At 34.1% G+C, this 25,698-nt stretch overlaps 1 protein-coding gene across 2 annotated transcripts in view; it reads left to right on the top strand.

Moving 5' to 3' along the window:
• Positions 1-25,698, top strand: part of LOC110019952 (long chain acyl-CoA synthetase 6, peroxisomal-like) — a 120,018-nt gene that overhangs the window by 25,626 nt on the left and 68,694 nt on the right. Inside the window, exons 2-12 of one of the 2 annotated variants that reach the window (XM_020717855.1) lie at positions 11,914-11,969; positions 12,057-12,134; positions 12,501-12,572; positions 12,675-12,756; positions 12,936-13,041; positions 13,150-13,226; positions 13,331-13,375; positions 13,461-13,547; positions 22,517-22,606; positions 22,826-22,905; positions 22,981-23,074. In XM_020717855.1, coding sequence (XP_020573514.1) covers positions 11,914-11,969; positions 12,057-12,134; positions 12,501-12,572; positions 12,675-12,756; positions 12,936-13,041; positions 13,150-13,226; positions 13,331-13,375; positions 13,461-13,547; positions 22,517-22,606; positions 22,826-22,905; positions 22,981-23,074 — 867 coding nt within the window. Of the gene's footprint in view, positions 1-11,908; positions 11,970-12,056; positions 12,135-12,500; positions 12,573-12,674; positions 12,757-12,935; positions 13,042-13,149; positions 13,227-13,330; positions 13,376-13,460; positions 13,548-22,516; positions 22,607-22,825; positions 22,906-22,980; positions 23,075-25,698 lie in introns of both variants that reach the window. The other variant, XM_020717854.1, reaches the window with a different exon arrangement.

Genomic DNA, 25,698 nt, shown 5'->3' with positions numbered 1-25,698 from the left:
TTTTAATGATATTACACTTTAAAGAAAAGTAATTTTGATGTTTTGTTGCAGGAATGATGAATTAGGGTCATTGGAGCAAAAAGATGCAAAAAGGAACGAATTTGGAGCGAAAAGGATCAAAATGTGCATAATTGAACTAGGGCGCTGATGGCGAGATTTTCCCGAGACTCCATACTTAATTCATTAAGAAGGTCCGCTGACGGCGCCCTCAAGGCCGCCGATTGGCGAGCTCGGCGACTATGCCCAATTAGGCTTTGGATAAGACCAAATTTTGAAGGGATGCTTAGGCAACTCTTGGGAAAGCTCATCCACAACTTTAAAAGATATTTTGGCCGAAAATAAAGGGGGGAGATTCAAAAATTGAAGTGTGAAATAAATATAGAGAGTCTAAATTGTGAGGAATTCTTCGAGAGATTGTAAGAGTGGAGGGAAAGTGAGAGATTTCTTCCTCCTTGCTGCTTCAATGAGAAATTCTGTGTGCTGTAAAGAAAAGAAGAGATTCAGAGGAACTTCGAGGAGTTTTCTTGGGGAGAAATTAGAGATAAGTTATTTACTTGTTGTGGTTTGTATGAATTTGATTTTATATATGAATTCCGAGTTTTATTGTGTTTTTCCCATGAGATTTGAGTTGTTTTCTCTGTCGATCTTCTTGTCTCGAGATTTGTGAAATGGTGATTTGAATTGGTGAAGCCATGAAAATGCTTAATAAATTGTGATGATCTTTTCGCTTTGATCTTCATGTACTTTCAATCTGGCCAATTAATTTACTTTCAATCTGGCCAATTTCAATCTGGCCAATTAATTTGTTAAAATACGTTGAGTTTTACAACTAAAATGAAGATTACATCCAAGATTCAAGGAGGTCAAAGCGCTTGAAAGTTGGGTGCAAATGAATAGGGAAATAATATTAGCGGGCGTAGAATTAGAGATTTTAGAGTGACAGAGTAAAATCCCCAATTCGGTCCTATCATTTGGGTGCTGAAGTGTAGATGTTAGCCCTCAGGTGAGGGGAACGTGGGAGCTCCGAAGTGAGAGCCGGTATACTCCCAGCCTAGCCGCAGATTCAGTAAACAAGCGTAGGATTAGTCAATGTTCTTTATGCCTGGACCAAAGGGTAAAGAATAGGTATGCTCCTATTTGACACAATATAATTTGAACTGATTCACTTTATCCATTCACTATAATTTCTTGACAAGGAAAATGATTCTTTCTTATATATAGAATATCACATATAAACCTTCATTTGTATTATTGGTTATTTAATAGTTATTAAAATTAAGTAATTATTTCAATTGCCTATTAGTGATAGATAAGTAAATTAAACTTCGTTGTTGTGATTAAAATATTGCTTTTTTTAAAATCTTACTTCGTAGTTCTAAACTTACTTCCTGTGAGATCGATATCTAGGACTCCATTAGAGCCCTATATTACTTGAGTGATACGTATACTTGCGTTGATAAGTGTGAATTTATAATTATTGAATATTTATTTCGTCCATTTTTATCGAATCTATAACTGTTATTAAGGATTTGGTACAGTTGCTGAGGAAATATATATTTTAGCAGCAATATTAAATACTTATATTTTTAAGCATATATAAAGTCGCGGTGACCAACCCTGGTGAATCATCCAAAAATACATCTGGTTATTCTCTTATCACTGAAATATCACTCAAAGACTTCACTTTCTGAAAGGCATCTTTCACCTGAGCAAGGAAGTCTAGTTTTCACGATTTAACAATTTGAAAGCTTTCAAATAGATAATTATCATAAACGCTAACCCTCTATCTCCATAAAATTTAACTTCTGCCTCCATAAATACATTTATTTTGAGAGTCTTTTTATTACAAACAATTGCAACGAAGTTCTTAGACAATCATTCCATGCTTAAAATTGCTTCAAACTACACTTAGGGTAACACAATTAGTTGTGCATCAAAATCATTTTCACCAATCATTAGCTTTCACCTCACATAATTGATTAACTTTCATAGAAGTACAATTTGATATTTTAACAGATAATTTCACATGTATTAAGGTGTTATTCAATTGCATCACTTTAACTAATTCCCCAGCTATAAAATAATGTGATGCTCATGAATCAAATAATATTCTGTTGGCCTTTTCTAAATATACATGGTACTCATTACATTAAAATAATTACATTGAACATTTAGGGATGATTTATTAATGCATTTAAGTTCTTACACGATGTTATGAATAATATGCTGCATGAATTCTTTTATAATTAATTATGCACTTGGTCAAAAGTTTTTAAATGTAAAATATACCCGTGATATCCTCAAGGGAGTCCTTAGTTTCAGTTGTGAAAGTGCATAGATGCTGGGCTAAACATTCTGTTGGGTTTGAATTGGATTTTGCATTGATAACGATGGCTCAACGACCATCAATCTGCCAATGCTTCTCTGAGGTGGTGCAACACAACCCCTAAAATCTACTTGTGTCCTCTGTACCAATCTTGAATAATTTCTCTTCACGTGCCCTGCTCATTGTGACACCAAAAACATGCGTTGGACCTAAAAAGACACCCACTCTTGTGCAATTTTCCACACTTGTCAAACTTTATGGTTTCAGTTTGGTTGCCAACACTATTGGATTTGAACTTCTTATCGTTTGTATTTCCTGGCCGAAACAACTATTTGTCCTGAGAGAACCTGAGTAAACATGGATCCCTCTGAATTCCTTCTCTTCTGAAAAACTTTTCTCTACTAGGTTGCTTCTAAATCCATTTCAATCCTCCTTGCATTCTCCACCAAAATAGAGTGATCATTTATTCCAAAAGAAATCGGCGGCTTCCTAATTATGTCCTTCAACCTAGACAAAAATCTATAACCCTTATCCTCATCTTTTGATGGATTCAACTTCATTTGCATAATTGACTAATCTTTCGGCATCAGTCTGATAAATTTATCCTATATTTACCTTATAGCTGAAAGTGGTACGAATTAGTCTCTAAATATCTTAACGAACTCATCTTACTGTATCCAGTAGCTGGTTCTACCTCCAAACTTCTCCTTCAACTGTGCTTGCCATCATATCTCAACTTCTCCCTCAAAAGTAAAAGTGACAAGTGTAACCCTACACTCTGATGGACAAGATAGCCCATTCATAATTTTTTTTCTACTCTCATGAACCAGTTCTCAGCATCCTCTGAACTTCATTCTCTAGAAAAAAGAGGTGACCTCATATCATAAAACTACTTCAATTATTTGTCCATCTAGTCTCCCTCGCCAGAACTAGTCCGAGCCTGAGAGTTTCTAATTATATGAGTCACTGCAATCTTTATTTCTGTAAAAGCATTTGTATTCACTGGGATATTCGAAGGTATATTAGTCACAATGTTACTCTCACTAACTTCCTCTTGATTATCCATAGTTTTGAAATAACAAATAAAGGAATATAATTAGCCACAATGTTGCCCTACATTTTCTTTGTTTATCAATTAATTTAATCAAACTAATGGCTTTTTGGATTAATAATCAAACCTAAATTCTCTGATATCACTTTTATCTTAATTCGGTTTGGGGCTTGAAATTAACCAAGACTAGAATAAACTATCATACAGTGTAATTAACATTTCATTTACTTTCTACAAATTATCATAACTTCTAATTTATAAAAGAGCCGCTAAGAAAACACAAAATACACTTACGCAAAAAAATCAAATTGTCCACGAACAACTTATTTTGAAAGTAAAACATCTCATACCAACACACAATAGTAAACCACTATTCAGAAGTAAACAATACGATAACTATATTTTAATACAAAATATACTATCTACCAACAATATTCCTCCTGTAAGCAATTTCTCGCATGTTTGTCATATCCATCTAATGTTATCCTGAAAATGACCATTAACTTTGAAGACTAAGTCATATCACTTAGTGAACAATTATAATTTTTTTTATGCGTTAAATTATTATGCAAACTTTATGTATGTCTCGAGAAAATACCATAAATGATAAATCAAACTGTAATCTTTTATTTTTTTAATTTAACAATTTATTTTTAAATTAAGTATTTATCATTTTTAACCTCTTTAAGAAATCAAATCAGAATTCGTGTTATACTCGAAGGTATTTTCAAAATTATACCCGTAGATACCCTCAAATTTTGTGCATGAAGATTCATCTTTATCACTTTTATTTCTTTTTTCGTGCACCGATACATCGCATCACCTGCCAGTACCATTTTAGGGTAATCCTGTATGACATAAGCATTTACATTTCATTTTCTTTAGATTTCTCCCTTTAAAGTCATTGAATAATCATTTTTTATTTTTTCTTTCAATTTCAATAATTTTTTAACTTATAATATGCACATAAATATAAAAATACAGGTATCTAAAGCAATAATGCTAGTATTTATTTAATAAAATATCAATTTAATGCATATAAAAAAACTAATCACTCACCTGAATTCTGAATGTCAGTCTTTCTCTTGAATTATCATTTTTTTATTATTCAATTAACACTCGTTGCACTTTACCAAAATTTACTCGGATTGTTAGTCATTTTCACTAGATATTCCACTTTTAGTATATTCTTACAACCCAGTTTGATCCCTACACTCATGCACACAAGCCTCCTCCTACCTTTGAGCGTGGCTCGACTTCAACACCGCATGACGAGCTAATTTCTTGCCTCCTTTTTTCGGCTAGGTTTCAACACGTTAGTGACATCACATGAAAGGCTCCTCCTCGAAGTCGCGGTTCTTCCTTTTTCCTCGGTTAGGGTTTCCTCCTTCAACTAAGCAAGAGTCGAAACATTTCACGCACATAAATGACAAATTTTTCCCCTTTTCCTCTTTCCTCTTTCCTCTTTCCTCTTCCTCTCTTTTGTTCTCCTTCATCGATCTGATAGGGCACGCCCAAAGCTCTTCTTTCTCAATCTTCCACTCTCAATCCCTCAGCCCTCTCTCTATCTCTCTTGCTATCTCGTTTTTTCCGCCATTCCAAAACGAATGAGCCTCCTTATGTGAAATTGTTGAGACGGTTATTCAATCCCACCGATTCAAATTTTTTTAATTATTGTTTTTATTATTAAAATTTCAATTATTATGTTCAATATACATGTTCTTTTATTATTAGTTATATAAATATATATGTATATTATTTAATATAATCACACTTTATATAGTGCTATTAAATTATTAAATATGATTAATTTAGTGAAGAATTATTTTAATTAAAATTTCCAGTAGTTAGTGAACTTCATGTCAAAATTAATTATCTACCTACTATTATCATTATTAGCATAACAATATAATAATAATAATAATAATAATAATAATAATTCAATTATGTTACACCTATTTTAATAAATGATTACGTTTGATTCCTTTAGTAACATAATTATTTACCTTCTAAATTTTATATGACGTTGGATTTACTAGTCAGTGCCGGGTAAACCTTTAATAAATTTGGTGGTTAATGTTTATTTTGAAATAAGTGACTGGTCTTTATTTTGAGATAAACACACCATTGATAGTTAGGGGTGTTATCCTTGCTACTTGTTTAATGAGTTGCATAAGTACTTAGTCTTGTTATATTGCTGTATAGACTCTTGCTTGATAACTCATGACTTGTATTTTAAGCATTTATTATTTTTTTAATAGTCTTGTTCAATCATATTGTTGGAAATTCATAATTTTTTATAAATATTGGTGAACATGTAGTTAAATTTATGTGCTTTGATTTTGACACATGAAATATGATTGATAATATAATATTATTATGTTGGTATTAAACTTTTTTGATATGACTAGCTGGACCAAAGAGTCATAAGAGGAATCAATGGATCTCATGGAATTAGTGCTTACCTTACCTTATTTTAGGTTGTCGTAAAAAACCGACTTTATAATTATACTTACACACACACCCACACCCACTGCACTTATATATTATCAACTAGTGTTAAAAGTTTGCTAATTTTATTTGTATAAACACACTTGATGTGGTAACTTATAAATATTTGCATAAAAGTGCATGTTTTTAAGTCACTCATATTCATGATTGTAAGCTTGTGATAATACTTTTGTAGATTTTGTTATGCAAATAATAAATTTTTTCTTATTATTACTCAAAGTGCATGCCCCATTTATTTATTGTTTATATTTTAGTAAATAGTTGTTATTTACTAAGTTTAATTGGTGAAACTAATCTATTGATATTTTTATATAACATATCCTATTCAATGATTTGTAGGATCTTCTCTACCGGATCAGACTTTCTTCCTTTAGATTTCTGTTGTGTATTTTCATTTTGGTTTTAGGTATTGTTTTTTCTTTTTTGGGTCTCGGTAGTTGTTTACTTGTTGTTATTTCCGTTTCTTTCAATTATTTCTTTGTTTCTTTCTCCTCTATCAGTTGCACGACTCTTATTTATCAAATGAAATAAATTGTCTTTTCTTATTTTAAATATCGTTTTTATATCATTTTTTTAGAATACAAAACATGTTAACATTTTTTCATCATATCCCGCGTTTCCGGGGTGCACCGTGTTTCAGACTCTGAGTGTAACAATTTCACTTACATGCAAATTATAGCGCACAATCATACAATTGTAATTTTTTCAGTAAAAAATTTTGTAAAAAATATGACAAACATATTTACTATTCTAAGCATGATTATAACATATGAAAAATCTAATTGCAATTTTATAATAATAATATTTAAAAGTAATTATGAGCAATAAATGAATCTTATAATGAGTGTGGAAAGAAATATAAATGAAGTAAAATAGGATAAGACTGACAATCTTACAAAGTAACTACGAGTCTAATACCTGCATTAATAATATTTATAACAACAAAGAGTATGTTTATCCCTTAATAAATAATAGTTACTTGAAGAATAATAATGAAACTTTAAATATTATAATGGTTCAACTAACAACAATGAGAAAGTCCTATATTGATTGGATTACCAGAAGTTAACAATTATGCACATAAATATATTAAAACTAACTATTTATTAAGTTAGGTGTATCCTAATTGATCTACAGTGTTATTATTATTATATTTTAATTCATTGTCATTATAATTTTTGAAAAAAGTAAAAACAACCTAATTTATCATAAAAGTGTTATTTAAATAAACAAACAATTTATTTTAACACGCGCACACACACATAAGTTGCTCAAAGCAAAATAATAATTTCATCTTTGGTAGAAGGAGATAAGGGGCGGGCTTACAATAAACTTGATTGTTCAAGGAAGGATAGGGCTGGTTAACAAGCTGATTTCGAGATGACACTCGAAATCAGCTCGAATGGATTGGGTTTGACTCGAAATTATCTCATTACTCATTATATTCGATTTCAAGCCAACCCGACTTGACACTGAATCGAGTGTGTTCCGTCTCAAAATTGAAACGACCTGGCGCAAATTTGAGTTTCTTGGATTTATTTTAGCTCAAATCAGATTGTAGTCAAACAAGTTGGCTCAATTTAAGTTATTTGGATCTGTTTTAGCTTGAAATCGACTCGTAGCTTGTTATATTTAATTTTATTTTGCATTATATACAACTTTTATAAATTAAAAAATAATTCGAGTCGATCTCGAACCAATTTGTGTCGATATGTGTATGGCTATAAATCAGCTTGAAAAAAATTTGATCCAATGTTTTGGATCATATCTCGACTCATTTATTTCGATTCGAGCTAAAATTCGAATCAATTTTTGAGTGCTTAACGATCTTCCAGCTAAGGCCCCATTTGGGGCGGCTTACTTCCCACGGTGCGGTGTGAAAATGTTGAGGTGTGTGTTTGGTGACTGTGGTGAGACCACTTATTTGAATAATTTATATGAAACATGGGTCGTGGGGCTGCGATACACATTTCTTCGCGATTCGTTTACGGGGCTACATTGCTTTATTGTTCTGCACACCACTCACTCGAGCCCTCCTCTCTCTCGTGATTGTTGCCCTAACTTTTTTCTCTCGATCCCCTTGGATCCATGGCTTTGATGGGTAGGGCTTGGTTCTGTTTGGTTCCGTTGGTTCCAGTGGTTGTTGCGTTGAGCTTGCCATTTTTCCTCTCCCTCTTCCCTCTGTTCTTCGGCTTGGTTTGGATCATTGGGTCTCCGCTTTCTGTGCGGTGGTCCCCCTCTCTCCTCCCTTTGTTCCGATATTCTTTCTTATATATGCGAGCATTTTGATTTTGTAAATATCTGTGTAATGTTTTTTTGGGCTCTTTGTGCTCTTATCATTCAATGGTTTTCAGTTGATGTTGGATTTTGAGTTTTTTCAGATTCTCTATGCAATACACTATTGATGATTTTGGTTCTTTATACTACATCCAGTTGATGGATTCACTCTCTCTTTGTTCTATTTGATTGATGATGTCCGAAATTTGATGGTGGTGGTGACTGCATGTGAAAAATAATTGTAAATGCAAATGGAATTTAGATGGAAATGTAAATTAATTGATGTTGTTGCCCTAAAGTCGGTTGATGTTGCCCAAAATTGGTGGAGGTGATGGTGTGTGGTGTTGTGTGTGGATGTGTTGGTGTGTGTGGTATGGAGGTGGTGGTGTGGTGTGTGGATGTGTTGGTGTGTGGATGTGGAGGTCGTGGTGTAGGATTCTATGGTGTGGAGGTAGCGGTGTGTGGTGTTGTGGTTTGTGACTGAGGTTATGTAGTGTGGATGTGGTGGTGTGGTGTGTGGATGTGTTGGTGTGTGGTATGGAGGTGGTGATATGGTGTGTGGTTGTGTTGTTGTGTAGATGTGGACGTGTTGTAAGGTGGTGTGGTGTGGAGGTGGTGGTGTTGTGTGTGGAGGTGGTGGTGTTGTGTGTGGAGGTTGAGGTGGAGGTGTGTGGTGTGGAGGTGTGGAGGTGTGGAGGTGATAGTGTGGTGTGTGGAGGTGGTGGTGTGGTGTGGGGGTGGTGTGTAGGTGGCGGTGATGAGATTATGATAGTGCTATTTTTCTTTAAGTTGTAATAATTTTTTTATGACATATTTATGTTGATTGGTTCTTTTCATGCTAGTAATATAATGATTATGACTAAAGAAGCCGATCCGTCTGCTATGTGGGATAAAGATTTCAAAATAATGTTTTGCGACCTTTGCCTTAAGGAGGTCGAATTGGGAAATAAGCCAACAATCTATTTAACAAGGAGAGCTGACAAAATATTATTAAAAAATACAAGGAAAGGATAAACATAAAGTACGATAGGAGACAATTAAAAAACAAATGAGACCAATTAAAAAAAATTGAAATATTTGGAAAGAATTGAAGTGAGGAACCACGGGCTTGAGTTGAGATATAATAAAGCGAATAATTGATGTTTTGGAGGAACGGTGGACTGAGAGATTAGATGAGCAGTTATGAAACGTCCTCTTCTTTTATCAAATTTTCAAATTTTTTTAGATGCATCAACATATTCATCCTCTATGACTTTGTATGTGGTGCAACTTGCTAAAAAGTTTAAATTCAGTGGCATTGAGCCTGAGTTGGAAGAGAATTTTGACAGTATTTTTGGTGTAGTCGTGGCAACCGACAATAATGCATGGGCCCCTAGTGAGGGAGGTTTGTTGGCATCGCTGAAAATCTAGATGCTGAACAAACATGTGACTCCAATGGAGGCCCTAGCTCGAACCTTAATGAAATTAAATCTACCAGTCGATGAAAGCTTTCTAGGCTTGAGAAAAAGAAAAGGTGCTGCTTTCATTAAAAGTCAAATTTCACAGTTAGTTGCTTCATGCACCAATGACCCAAGCACATCACAAACAACATTCATTCAACAAGTTATGCAAATTCTGGAGGCAACTCCATAAATATATGACATGTCATTATATTAGTTCTTTATGAAGCTGCTCGAAGACCCGACCTGAAGATAGTTTTTTATGAAGGTGACTCTTGACCATAGAATGCACTGTTTACGTTATTTTCATGAAATAGGAACACTTGAATTTCATTTTATTGTATTTGGACATTTTATATCTACTTTTTGATGGGCCACTGTCCATGCTACTTTGGATATTTGATTTTTCATTGATACGCAGTTAATGTTGCTTTAGTTTTTTATTTTTCATCGTAATGTTTGGTATTTATTTTTCCAATTTTATTTACAATTAGTGTTTGTTAAAAAAAATTATCTAATAGCAGTTAATTCAGTGATTCTTATGTATTAGCTACATGGGCTCTGAAAAACATAGATGCAAGTAGAAAATGACACAGAAGAAGAAGAATTACAACTGTGGTGTGTTTGAATTATGAATATTATGACTTATACATAGCTCATTTTTCTTGCATGACATCTTTATACATTGGTGATAAGTGGGTTGAGGAGTTGCTTGTAGTACAGTGAACAAAGTTCAACAATATATTCCGTATAACACAGCCCGTATTCATTGATCTCTTGGAAGAATTACATATGACAGATTTGTTAGTTTATTTTTCGTTCTCTGAGAAGTGACAACTAAATAAAACTTTAATTGATTATTTATATTATTCATTTTCATTAATGTTGTATATAAGGGTATTTTTTGTGGTTTTAAGCTCTTCAGGAAAGATGAGTTCAAGAATTTTTGGCACCTTCACAGCTTTGTACTGCTATTGTAGACTAAAATGTTCTCAGTTTATTTTGTGACAGTCACATTGTTACGGGAGACAATTTTATAGGTATTCGAGGAGAAGAACATAATACTGACTTCTTTTAGTGAGTGGATGTTGAAGGAATCTATTGTCGATAGTGATCGAGCGTGGAGAGTTTCCTTGGAGGACGACTTATCTCGTGACATAAATCTAGCACATTTTAAAAATAATATTATTATATTATTAATTATTATTTTAATAATTCTTTTTTAATTTTGATTGTCGTGCTACTCACCTTTTAGTGAGGGGTCTATTTTTATTTTGTAATGTTCAAACTAAATATTTATTTTTAGGTATGAATTATATGAGTATGAACAGTTCTGTTATAGGCAACACTATAGTATGGGGGTGGAAATATCATTTGTTTAGAAATAGATGCAGGACAACTGTTTTAAAACTGCAAAAAATAAACAGACAATCAGCTGAATTAGGCATGCTTGTCCCTAAAAACTGCAAAATGTGTTGACAACTGTTTTAAAACTGCTAATTCAGCATGCCTTATCCGCAACAGCTTTTGCACGGAAGCTTTCTGCCTAACTGCTGCTCAGTAGAAGCTTTTAAATAAGTTGCAACTGTCCCAAACAGACCCTAAATTTACAGCTCTAGGGAAGGAGGCTTGAAGGCTGCCATTGAGAGATGAAGGTGAGAAGGGCTTTAGGAGGAAAGGGGATTCAGTCACTTGCCTTCAGCTTGGTCAAAGGAGAGCGGGGTGAGGAGAGAGATGGACAGAGCTGTAGAGATTGACAGCTCATGCAGGGGGAGATCTGTGATGCATTGGCCCTTGCTTTCTCTTAAATAGTGAAAGGAGGCAATGTGATTGACCAAAGCGGAAGGCGGCAACCAGAGAGAAGCTAGCGAAAAGAAAAGGAAGGAAATGAAATTCATCGTGAAAGGTCATGCTAGGGGTAATTCAGAAAGGCGGTCTGCACGGCTCGATAGCTGGAGAAGGAGAAAAGGAAAGGGATTGCGAAATTCCTGCGATTCCAGAGAGATGGGAGGCAATAGCGGGAAGGAAGTCGCTTGATTTGGTTCATACACTTATAGGCAGCTGGTTGAAATCCAATGTTATTTATTTGAATATTTTTATTAGATGGTATATCTAATGGCGTAAACTCAGAGCAGATCTATGGATCTTTATTATTTTTATTGTATGATGTAGACTGATTTTTGTTGTCGTCAAGGAAACTTAGTTTCATAAGATTAATATTCACAGGTATTAGATTGTTTTCTAAACACGTTATTGTATTTTTGTGCCATATGCAATCCTTCTTAACTTCTTTATCTTTTCCAGGACAGAGTTATAGTGTTGTCCTTCCTGAGAAGTTGCAGACTGGGAAGTGGAACGTATACAGGTGCTGTTCTGGGCATCCAATATGAAGCCATTTTGGAGTTTAATGTTGGTGATTGTCATCAATCATCCTTTATTTTTCTGTTAGCAGATCTGCTCGTTCACCATTGAAACTGGTTGCTAGATATCCAGAGCACCCGGATATTGGAACTTTACACGATAGTTTTGTGTAAGCTTGTTCACGCTCACAATTTAAGCTCCATTTTTATCCAAAAAGCTCTATAATTTAATCAACTTTGAATTTAATTCACCAATTTCATCATCTATATGTCTCTACTTCCTTTACTAGTTTGTTCTTGTTCTTTTTTATTTTCATAAATGTACATGTGTTCTCTAAGTGTGGTGATGTTTATTAACGTTCAGGAAATTTGCTGCTAGGATTTTTTTTTGAACAATTAGTTTGATCGTCATCTAGTTATACTTCATTTAATATTTTGTCTTAAAGTATTTGTGTGTTAATCTTTTCATTAATATTACCGAGCTTTCTCTTTTTTTTTTCACTGGAAATTTATTGACTCTAGACATGCTGAATTAGGCATGCTGTCAACACATTTTGTGACCACAAGTATTTAGGGACAAGAATACGTGCCGATGGAACAGTTGGGGAGTAAGAACTTGTTTTTCTTCTTCTTATTCACTATGCTCTGATATTTTAAGCCTTCTGGCTAGTTTTTTGCCATTGGTGTTATTATATATTTAACCTTCGAAGGTACAAATGGATGACTTACGGGGAAGCAGGTGCATCAAGATCAGCAATAGGCTCTGGCCTAATATATCATGGGGTTCCTAAAGTATGTTATTTATTTCTGAAATAATATTTCTGTTCTCTCTACATCACTCTTTTCTTATGGTAAAGCATGTAAAGTAAATACTAAATAATAAATACCAATCCATCTTTTTTTCTAATAGCCATATTCTAACTTAATGAGGTAACCATATTCTAATTGTTTTCTTATTCAATGTGTACCAGCATGCATGCATTGGATTATATTTGATAAACAGACCAGAGTGGATCATTGTAGACCATGCGTGCTCAGCTTACTCTTATATATCAGTGCCATTATATGATACTCTCGGTATGACTGTGCGCTCTAAAAGTTAATTATTTTTTTTTAAGGGGCCGGTAACCCTCCCCTTCTATCTAGAGTTCTACATATCGAGATGCACCTCCATATTTGTTGCAGGACCAGATGCTGTGAGTTATATCGTGAATCATTCTGACATACAAGTTATTTTTTGTCTCCCACAAACACTGAGTAATGCAAGTGCTTTCTAGGAATTTATTTGTTTTTGCCCATTTGGAGCATCTTTATACTTCAAGTAAACTTTTTTTTGAAACATTTTTTACCTTTTTTGTTTCGACAGTTATTAAGCTCTTTACACAGGATTCCTTCATTACATTTGATAGTGGTTAGAAAACTTGCCATGCCTACTATAGCTATTTTTACTATTAACAATGCTGCCAATTCTATCTTCTATCTTATTGTAATGATAGGTAATTGGGTCATCAGACGACAAGATTCTTTTAGCTACTTCAACAAACAAGCCGAAGATTATTACTTACGCTAAACTTCTTGAGCAGGTAGCCATTTTCAACAATGCAGCTTTTATTTTTGTTTGTTTAAGAATTCATAAGTGAACTATATAATGTATCTGATGAGGTTGCATATTCCTTAAATTTATGGCTATGTTGTGAATGTGATTGAATATATGAACTTATGTTAATGGCAAACTAAGGAAAAAAAGTCTAAATGTGCTCATTGTCATATTAACTAAGGATTAAGGAACTTGAAATCAATCTGAAATTTCTGCATGCCGTCAATATTCTGAATTGAATTGATTCCAACAATTTTGACATTTAAAGGCTTAGTCATGTGAATGTTCATTGCATTATGTTAACTGACAGATTTTTATTGGCGGTGGCAGCGTGCTTCATATATTATCATAAAATTTGGTATAAAAATGTAATTTGAGGGATGACTAGAACTCATCTGTGGTGATTTTCTGGCCCAAACCCTTCTCCCTCTCTCTTCTCTCTTTTTAACTTATGGCTAATATCATAGTCACTGCAATTGAAAATATAATGTGCAAGGAAAAACCAATGTCTAAATGTGCTCATTTTTTATGTTAACCAATGGTTCATTTGAGATAAAATTTTCACAGCTTTGCTTTTTAGTAATTTTGCTGCAGCTTTGCTTTTTAGTAATTTTGCTGCAATATGTCATGACCCGATTCGGGAGCTTGAAAATTCCAAAGCAGAAACAGAGCGACCGAATGTTTGCACTATATCATTCTAACATTCACAAAAATTCACAATAATGAATTATCCTAATAAATAAAGAGCCAATAAATAACATAATAAGTAAAACTTCATCCAGACAAAGCACATAAGAACATCCAGAGTAAAACAATACTAAAAGAAAATAAACTAAACTTAAAAATGCTACTATATGATACCTATTCTCGATTGATTCCCTCTTCTTTTATAGACATGCTCTCTTCTTTTAGTTAATGTAATGCATCGGAGTTTTTCTTGGAAAAAGTATTTTAACAACAATGCAAGTTTAAAAACAATTTAGTGAATTTTTGTAGTTCTATTATGTATTAAAGCCATGCATATACTCAAACATTGTTGAATTCTAAAAATGAAAAAAAAATTATAAAACCTTTAAATAATTGTATTTTTTTTATTAGAAATTTAATAACATCTTTAAATACATCTTCATTTTGAAAGTCCTCTTAGGAGTACAGTCTAAAATTTTGTACCAGTAATAGCACAACCATTTTAATTTTCATTTCGATTTTTTTTCACGAGTATAATAACGTCACAACTAGTATCATAAAGGGGTGACTCCTGTTTGACTTAATTTTGTCTTTATTTGATTTCATTTTCTTTCTTTCAATTAATTTGATTATACATTAATATTTTTAGCTTATGATACATGAATAATTAAGAAAAAAACATGTTACACTGTGTGGATTATTCAGAATTTAAATTTTCAACGAGGCTATCAATGTTTGAAAAGATTAAGCAATTCAATTGTGATTTTAATAAAATTAAAGCATGCCTTTATACATACAAGAATTATAATTAGTATGAGCAAAATTGTAAATACTCATCTTACGTGTATTGATTAATCTATATCCTCCACTTTCTCTAGCCTAGTAACTAACCACACTTTTTTTTTTGTTTAATCATAATGTTTTCAACATGATATTACATTATATTCCTAAATTATAGACTGTATTTAATTTTTTAAAATTCAACTTCAAGTTAGTTATATAAAATATATATTCGATTTAATCTCGTTAAAGTATGGTGTTTATTATTAAATTTCTTATCTCACATTTCTTGTTCCTTAGTTAATCCATTGACACTCCCAATTGATCACATCCATGTTAAGAAATGGATGAAATATTGTCTTATTTTGAACAACAATGTTCGGTTCCAGTTGATATCTGATTATATCTTAATGTTTAGTATAACAGTATACTCAAGTGTTAATAAGTTATAATTACTCTCAAGTTTTATTTCATCATAAAATGCTCGAGTGTCATCATAGTCCTCATATGAGTCATCATTATAATGTTCACCATCTATCTTAACAACTGCATTCAGCCATTGGTTGAGGTTCCTACCATTCATTTTAAGTGCTCATCCATTGTTTGAAATTTGGCTTGTGTCGTTCATATAGTTTGTATGGTTCATTGGATTCTTATTTAAAGCTATTAAGGTTTTCCAACATTTAATCCATGTGAGGTAAGGGTGCTTTACACTAGAAAATTTGGGTCCATATATCCTGACTCACATTTGGTCAGGATGGGTTCTATAACCATCATGTTTGCTGAAAGTACTGTAATATGACTAATCAATCAAAATATATATTGAACTCATCTCAAAGCATGATTTACGCTTGTATAGTTCATTTCATGTTCAATTCTTTTTAATCGCTTGTATTCATTTTGTATGCCTTTGAAATATTTAGCAAACTAGTAGGAAAAGCTCTCTACTAGCACTGGTTGATGACAAGCTCAAAAGCATTTTTTTCAAGGCATACATTTCATTTTGATCTACTTGGTATACGTGAGAGGAGACAATCTATGACTGCTAATCAGGTTTTCTGGATGTTAAAACTTATGATAAAAAATGGTCATTAATTATCAAATTTTACCATGTGAAACCTTAACAAGATTTTGAATTCTTTGCAAGCACAAAATCTTTGAGTCGTGTTTATCTAATATTTTATATACCTTCTAAAAAATTTATCCTAAAAAAATTTGATTAGTGTTCTACAAAGCTAAGCGAGGATTTTTATTGTCCACATTGTAATTTTGTTACGATAATTGTCAGTAAAGAAAGGTTACAATTAGCTTTGATAATATAGAAGATGGGGGGAAAAAGTTTAAGAGGTAAGGGGTTAAGAGTGCTTGTTATGCTAGTTCAAAGAGGAGATCATAGATCTTTTGGATGAAACAAATAGTGTTGTTTTAATTTATAAGAGAAGTTGAGTGGAGGCATTGATGATGAGGGAGGATCAAGTGGTGGAGCAAAGCAAACGTAAGAGTTGGGCTTGGAGACAGTGACAAACCTTGTGGACTGTCAAGATTTGGGGCTTCTTCATGTGAGTAAGATGCATGTGTTCTGGCTGATTAGGGAGAAATTTGAGTGAAGGAGTAGTGGATGGGTATACCATTATATATTTTCAATGCCTTTTTGTGATAATCAATAAACATCTTATGGGATTCAATTTTTGCTTATGGGAATAAAATTCTAAGGGAGGGTATCTCCTTGTTTGGTTGTGAGTTTTAATTTACAGTTCTTTTTACTTCTCTCTCTCTCTCCATCTAATTATATTTATTATTCGTTGAAAGCACAATTCATTTTCTTATATTTAATTTAATTTTTTCTATTTTACATGAAATTTCAATTTCATCATGGTTTTTGTGATCTTTAACTTTAATTTTTTTTTAATTTCTTGCAAAAGCTATTGATTCATGTGAATTGAGTTTTATTATTTTGGTCTTCGTTGAAGGAAAACACCAGTTCTTTAAATTTTTTGTTCTCTTGCCAAAATTGCATGCTCGCTACATTGATTTCTTGCATCTTAATCTACATTGCTCGCTAGTAATGCATTGGGCTCAAGCACGCTTATATCAATATGTTTTGGTCACTTTTTGTTGCTTTTAGTCACCATATTGTTTCAGTGTAGCTTAAGAAATCGTATGAGTCGGAATTTGTTTGACGTATTTAATATTTTATTAATGTATTTGCTCGATAGTTTGATTTTTTTTTATAAAGATTACTAGATTACCCAAAAAAATTCAAAAAAAAAAGGGATTCAACTTTTTATGTGGTCAAATTAGAATAGGGGGTGTGACACGGGCACTAATTGCACCCTTCTCGTGGGGTGCTAACAGAGCCCTAATACGGGCGCCAAAACAATGCCCGGGGTACGGTCACTAAACCAACACCCGATGCGGGTGCTAAGCCGCAGAGGGCCAACCCGTAGGAGAAGTCTTGCGAAGACGGGAATAGGAGCGAAGCAGGGACAGGATTGTGAACTATCACGATCTCAGAAGGAGCATCGCGAGGCTACCACACCCAGAAAGCGTTTTCCGGATTCTTCTTGCCTTCTTCATCCCTTCATTATGTATAGAAGTTTCCTGGGAGTCTATAAATTGTTGTCCTCTGTATATGGTAGGCAATTCTTGTAATGTTTCATTTCATTTAGCGGGAGAAGAACCAAAACGTCAAATAGAGACGGAAAAGAAAATGAAAAAGTGAAGTAGAGGAAACGAGGATTCAGAACGCCAGAGAGGGAAGGGTAGCCGAAAAGAGTTATTTTTCGTGTATAAATCCACATATTAGAGAGGGGGACGGTAGAGGTGAGAAAGTACGTAAAGATCGAGCGGCTCGACAATGAGTGTCTTGGTCGATCAAAGGAAGATGTGGGAGAGGAAGCTTGCGGGACGTGCGAATTGTAAGAAAGAAGAGTGTTGTGTGTGAGCTGAAGCCAGAGATGAGCAGCGGAAATGGGGCTTCAACTGCTGTAGAAGCTTTTGCTGGAGGAAGAGTCGAAGCATTTGAACCTTGCCAAATGTCGAAGAAAAAAATGAAAGGGATCGTTTGCGGGTGCTGAACCAGGCTGAAGCTTTTCTAAAGTAAGAATATATATATATATATATATAATTATACAATGTCCTTGGTGTTGGTGGCAGGCTGCTTTGCTAGGGTTTCGTCCGATGACAATTCCCTGGTTTGATCCTTCGACTTTTCGGAAGTTCCCGTACTTGACGACAAATTCTGCTTTCATTTTCCGCAATCGTTGACTCCTGTCCAACGGATTCTGCGGCTTCGTCGTCTCTCCCTCGCGCTAGCTTCTGCGTGGATTTTGTCGAGCTGCAAGTTCTGCGGCTCATCTTTTTACGTCGACCTCGTCGAGCAGCTATGACTCCTCCGCGACTCGTCACTGCGTTGACCTCGTCGAGCTACGACTGTGGTTTCGCCTCGATCTCCTCGACTCCCCTTTGTCCGACTTGGTAGAGCTTCTCCGGAGTCCGCTATACTTGTGTGAAGCATGTTCATGGCCTCAGGGCTATCCTACGTTGCTGCCCCCGCCGGTAATAATCTCATGCCAAACCCGCCGATGCTACAGTGGTTCACAAACGCAACTCCCCTTTCAATCTTGCAGATAGTCTGATGTTCCCGCAGATGTACCATGATTCTGTTGCAGGACATTAAGATTGCAATCTCATAAAAAATAGAGAAAAAGGCAGACAAGCCAACACTATTATTCTGTGACGCTGAAATTTTAACTCGTGCAAGAAAATACTAATTTTTACTAGTTGGAAAGTTTCAATTAGGTCGCTCTAAGATGGAGATGATCATAAAGATTTTTGAAGATTTCAAACTAGTTGGAGCTTGACAGGTGGTTCTTTTCGACGGAAGACATGTTATGATACATTTGAGCATAAAAGAAGATTACACAAGGATTTTTTCTAAGAAATTCATCACAATCGAGGGCAATCATATGAAATTGCTCAAATGGACCCCTGATTTTGATCCCAGTCAAGAACCCCAATTGCACCTATCTTGTTCTCATTACCTGAACTCAAGCTTCAATTCTTTGATCTACTTACCTTATATGCAATTAGGACTATCTTCGGAAAATTTTTGCAGATAGACACACCTACAGTTCATTTCTTTAGGTCCTCTATTGCAAAAATTTTGATTGAAATATATATTATACTACTAGATGTAGAAGAAGTCTGATTTGGATTTGCTCATAATGGTTATTGACAAAAAATTATTATAGAACAAAAACATTATTACTGCAAGCACTGCAAGATGTTTGGACACCTGCAAGAGAAATATTTTAGATTGCACTCATAGTTGAGAATCAATAGTCAAAAATAGAAACATGATGTTAGTGCACCTCACGCGCCTGAACGCACTCCCAACAAAACTGATGACACTAACCTGAGGAGGGAATCACCACAAGACAGGAAATGATATCTGCCCCTGGGAACCCTTTTTCTGACCATACGATAAAGATAATGTTTGCATCGAAACTCAGGATAGCCCCACAGCTCCTATTCAGAAAGCATCAGATGTAGATGTGACAATTCACACTTCACAGACACTGGAACCTATCGCTGTGACAACGGCTGCCTTTCCTTCTACTGCGGTTCTAATATCTAATCAGACCGAGGATCACATGAGCTAGTCTTCAAATGAAGAATGACATGTTTACACTTCGTGAAGGAAGAAGAAGATTGGGGGCACACTCCAACTTGAAAACTTAATGGACGGTACTTTGGTTACTCCTGACAATGACACGATACTTCAAAGTTTGTTATCTGACTCTGCTCTTAAATGTAGAGGAAGAGACAGGACTAAAATGTCTCTTCCCTAACTACTTGTTTTCTGCACGTTTTAAATTTTTTGAGTCTATATGTATCTTTTGTTGGGGTAGTAATATACTTGGTATAGTATATGTTAGGTGCCTTTCTGGGTAGCAAATTATAGATCATTTCATTTTAATTCTAAATAGCATACATGTACAAATCTTTCACATTCCTTTCGAAATGATAAAATTGAATAATAAACCAGAATAATCATATTCTAGTTGCAATAACAAGATATATTGGCTAATGATATTTTCATGGGAGTGATTTAGAAGAAACGCAGCAATAATACCATAATTTAGAAGTAAAATCACTCACTTCAAAGTTGTATGACTTGTTTTAAACATGTTTAACTTTGCCTCCAACAATTAGCTACCTATAATATCATAAAAATATTATCTTAGGCATAATATTGATTATGTTTAATTAATCTCTTAACTAGCTTCATTTTAAGTATTAATGTTACTTTAATTTGACTATCAAAATCTCAACTAAATCAACATTTATGCTTTATTCAATATTCAATAAATGCCCGCTCAAATTTAAATGAGTAATTGTAAATTTTATTTTCATATTTCAAATAAATCTTTCATATTTATTATTATAATATATATATATATATATATATATATTATAATAATAAATATGAAAGATTTATTTGAAATATGAAAATAAAATTTACAATTACTCATTTAAATTTGAGCGGGCATTTATTGAATATTGAATAAAGCATAAATGTTGATTTAGTTGAGATTTTGATAGTCAAATTAAAGTAACATTAATACTTAAAATGAAGCTAGTTAAGAGATTAATTAAACATAATCAATATTATGCCTAAGATAATATTTTTATGATATTATAGGTAGCTAATTGTTGGAGGCAAAGTTAAACATGTTTAAAACAAGTCATACAACTTTGAAGTGAGTGATTTTACTTCTAAATTATGGTATTATTGCTGCGTTTCTTCTAAATCACTCCCATGAAAATATCATTAGCCAATATATCTTGTTATTGCAACTAGAATATGATTATTCTGGTTTATTATTCAATTTTATCATTTCGAAAGGAATGTGAAAGATTTGTACATGTATGCTATTTAGAATTAAAATGAAATGATCTATAATTTGCTTGCATGTGCATGACTGACTATGAAACATCCTTTGATGATAGTAGTAGGGGAACACTAATGTACCCGTGCACGTAAATAGAAAAAGAATATTGATATTGATGTGTCTTAATTGACACAAATTTTTTGATGACGTCTCCTATGATGATTGTATAGACATGAACTGATATTAATATGATAATGATATAACATGCCAAAAATTTATGTTAATTTCTAAAGAAGATTAACTGACATACATATTGTTCTTTCATTTTTTTTATAATGCTGTAGTTTAGAAATATGAGTTATTCACTTGTTCGTTTTGCTCACATATGTTTAACTGACTTTTCAATATTTAATTAAATATTAAAAGATGAGCAATAAATGAGAAAATATTTATAGAGTATGTGGACAACTATTAACGAGATAATTTTAATTATACAACTTTAATTTTATTTGTAGTGACTCTTTCATTTGTTAAATTGTAAACGAATATAGAAAATTTAATTCACACAATCCGACCGTCTTTACCTGCCTTGGTTAATTCTAAGCCACGGGCCGTGTCGTGACAGTTCTTGCTGTGTTTGTTTTCAGATCTCTTGTGTTGAGTTTTTTTCTCTGTTGTAGGGCTGTATTCGAGGAGGGTGATGCTCCGACTATATCATACTCTGAGGTGGTGTTGTATCACTTCCTTTCATCTTCCCCAATCCGTCTCCTCCGCTCTCCTTAGCTGCCAGCCTCTCCCCTCCTTCATTTCTAACACTCAATTGCCCCATATTTGCAGCTTTAACTTGTTGTCCAGCCATCCTCCCTCCTTCCGAGCACTCCCAACAGACCGTTCCTTAATTTGCTGTCTCTGCAATTCTAAGCCACGGGCCGTGTCGAGCACCACAAAAGAAATCCGTGCTACTGACCCCTTGTTGTCCAACAGACTGTTCCTTAAATTGCTGTCTCTGCAATTATACACTTTCCTCCTTGCTGCCACCCCCCGCTAGCCATCCCGACCTACCTCGCCGGCCTCCATCACTTTTGGAATACACTTGAGACGTGTTTCCTTGTGTCATTTTGTGTTTTGTGTTGTTATTTCCCATTTGTGTCATGTTGTAATCCTATTTGAATATTAGTGAAAGTTTGTTTTTTTGTGTTTCCACAGTTTTTCCTACTAGTTCCGATATAGGTTGTTTCATATACTTTTTCTTCAGGAGTGTTTGAATGGTTTACCTTCTTAAGATGTTAAGGCTTTAGTTTAAATGTAGGTTTCTCTTGGCAAAACAATCATTTTTTTAGTTTTTTTCTTATCGTAAATTTTTCTTGTTGTAGCTTTAGGACAAAATCTTTGCCCAGCACTAAAATATTTGTTCAATTGTGAGATTTGAATCAATGCACGTCTCTTCTGTTTCTTATTTACTTTTGAGAAGTATGCTTATAAAACTTCAGCTTAAAACTTTGATGAATACTTTCTCTATTGCCTATTTGATGTGAAAATTTTTGTTTTTTAGTTGTCATCATGTCTCCAATGATGTACCATCTCCATGTAGGGTCATAGTAACCTGAAACCATTTTGTCCTCCAAAACCTGAAGATTTAGCAACTATCTGCTACACAAGTGGGACAACTGGCGTGCCGAAGGTATGTTGTTTTGAATTCCATTACATTATTCTAGTAAATGTTATTTCAGTAAAAATACTTAAATGTTGTTATTTGTATTATATGTTCTCATTAGTGTTGTCAAGAGCATTATGACATGCCTCATTTTTTATTATTTTTTCCAGCTACAGAATGGCAGGTTTGTTTTTTTTATGTATTATATTTTAAATATCTTTCCTAAGCCATGGTATGCTATCGTAGGGTGTAATGCTCTCTCATGAAAATTTGATTGCAAATGCTGCTGGATCTAGTCTTGGTGTGAAATTTTATCCCACTGACGTGTGAGTTTCTTTTGTTCTATAATAGTTTTGATCACAGTTGGAAGCTTCCTTAGTGTAGGTGTTGCATCTGTGCAGATATATTTCCTATCTTCCATTGGCACACATATATGAGAGGGCGTATCAAATTGCGTTGGCATATTTCGGAGTTGCTGTTGGATTTTATCAAGGGGTCAGTAGCACGGATTTCTTTTCTTCTTTAGTGCAGATTTATGTTCTAAAGATGTACACGATTTATTTCTTTCTCCTCATTAGGATGTTATTCTATACATCTTTTAATGCTTATTGTGACATTATGCAAATTTTTTACCATAGGTTTATAATCTTCTGGCCTTGACATCATGCAGGGAAACCAATGCCTGATTGTTGGAATATTTTTGTAAAATGTCCTTTTGCTTGTCATAGCTTTTATTTGCAATTTTAATATTCTTTTTTTTCTCAGTATCAGAAAACCATGGTTATTCATGTGCATCTCTGTCATAAATTTTGGTTTGTCTTCAGTGAAACTTAGATTTACCGTATCTTGTTGAAGGATATTATCTTTAACATAAATTATTTGATTTTGCTACCAAGATTCAAGAGCAAATGGATATAAAGGTGGATTTGGACCCACGGTTAGTCTTCTTTCTTGTGAGTTTGAGGTGTTCATGCTTCCTCGCCACCAAATCAATTTCTGCATGTTTTAATTCTTCCCAAATCTCGCATTGACTTTGCATTGGCAGGATTGCATGTACTTCTAGATGTGCCATGACAACCCGAAGTAGCTTTTTTGCCTAGTAGCATAGCTCATTTTGCTTTTCATCCTCAGTCATGTGTGTTGTGCTCGTGTGCTTTCTGATGCTTTTCCCAGCATTTTGTACTTGCTTGAGTGTCTTCTTTCTGTTGTTCTTCTGGCTCGTTCGTTGCATATGGAATTGTTGCTGCAGTTTGTGTCATTCCACAATTGCTTTTTAGTTAGGATTGCTCTTTTCATTTTGCCGCTTGAGGATTTCTGCATCATTTTGGTGCTGCAGCTCTTACATGTGCATCCACGGTCTCTACCTCAGTCATTTGTTGTCGGCGACTCGTTCGAGTTCCACTTGCACCTTCCATTGTGGAGTTTTTCTTCCATCAAGCCCCTTGGGGGAATTCTAACCCCTTTTGGGATTTGGAGTCGTGGATCTGTCTCATTTTTCACTCTTAGGGACTCATCTCCAGATGTATCTTTTGATTGTCTGATGGCAATAATCCTTTCTCTTGTTCTCCTAGAAATATTTTTGTATAACGATTCTCCGCCTCCCATGTTATCACCTCCATTCTTGTTTGCTGATGTTGCTAGAGGGGTGGGGGTTCATAGATGGATCTGTCTTCCTTCCCTTTATTCTCTTAAAATAACACATGACATTTCAGGAAAATCCTGCTTTTATTTTTTCAAAGGCAAAAATTTTCTATATGCTGACTATTTTTTTCTACAATTTGGTGCATTTTGTTTTTTGAGTTTGTAGATAATTCACATATTCACGGTTTTTTTTTTGTTTGGCTGTGATTTCACTGTTGTATTTATGGATTGCGGTCACTTACTTATTAAACTCGAAGAGATTCTCTTGATGGTCAGATTATGTTAATGTTTTACTGATGCATCATGAGTGCACTGAAATGTGTTTGATACTTCAATGGACTGTATTATTACCCTAGTTTGGGTTGTATTCCCTCACCTTTATATCCACGACATCAGCAAATCTAAATTATACTCTTTCGGGATCAACTTTTGAAATATCATTTCAAATGCATGCTGCTACTACCAGATTCTCCTAATCGTTTGTTGCTTTGGTTTTTGTTGATATCGACATTTCAAGTGATTTGTTGAGGCATATATGGATTGATACTTCTTCAGATGGTTCTTGGAACAAAGTATTTATTTGTTGATGTTTGAAATCTTTAGTCATGATTATTTGAAGCATATCTTGAATTGAGAATACCCTCTTCTATGGGCCTTCCTATTGGGGATTGCCTGTTTGATTGTAATTCGGGCTCACATGATGTTGCTGTGGTTATTTCTTATGGTCAATTAGGGCCTTTTAACTTGCTGGGTGATCCCTCCACCCAGTTCCCTACGGGATATTCTTAAACTTGAAATGCTCCAATTTGTTCTCTTTAGTTTGTTTCTTCAATTGTTTTTATAGTTTTGTTGGCGGTCCCATCCTAGCTGTTCATCTCAGGTTTCATTAGATATTTATGTCCAGCATCATGAAACTTCAACAGCCATGCCTGTGAGAACATGTCAGCATATTAAGGTTTCAGGTGGTACCTAACTTTCATAAGATATTTGTGTCGGGCATCATGAATCTTTAATAGCCATGCCTGGGAGCACTTGTCTAATTTCTTGGCAGCGCAGGTCTGGTTATTGTGGTTTCAAGTGCTACCCCAACTTTTTCTTGCCCTTGTGATGTTAAAATTGTGTTCCCCAATACTCCTTATGATAAATTTTTGGAAGATTTACGTACATACCACTCAATTCTTATGTATGTGCATATCTAACACCTAAACTTTAATATTTACATACATGTGATCTTTCCTATGTATTCAAAGTGTCTTTCACTTTTAAAAGTTAAAATGGTGGTATGCTTGATGTGATAGAAATATTTGGGTGGTATAAATGTAAAAATTATAGTATAGGTGTAAGACAGGTAAATACATAAGAATTAGGTGGTATGTATGTAAATGCCCCTAATTTTTTTTAATTTTGGAGGTTAGGGCTGTCAAAAAAGCTCCTTGTTCGCGAACAACTCGTGTTCGGCTCGTTTACTTAGTAAACGA

This window comes from Phalaenopsis equestris, unplaced genomic scaffold (genome assembly GCF_001263595.1).
Source record: "Phalaenopsis equestris unplaced genomic scaffold, ASM126359v1 Scaffold000088, whole genome shotgun sequence".
In the NCBI taxonomy this organism is placed as follows: domain Eukaryota; kingdom Viridiplantae; phylum Streptophyta; class Magnoliopsida; order Asparagales; family Orchidaceae; genus Phalaenopsis; species Phalaenopsis equestris.
Note: the sequence above shows the minus strand (reverse complement) of the source record. Positions and strands in the feature narration are given on the sequence as shown.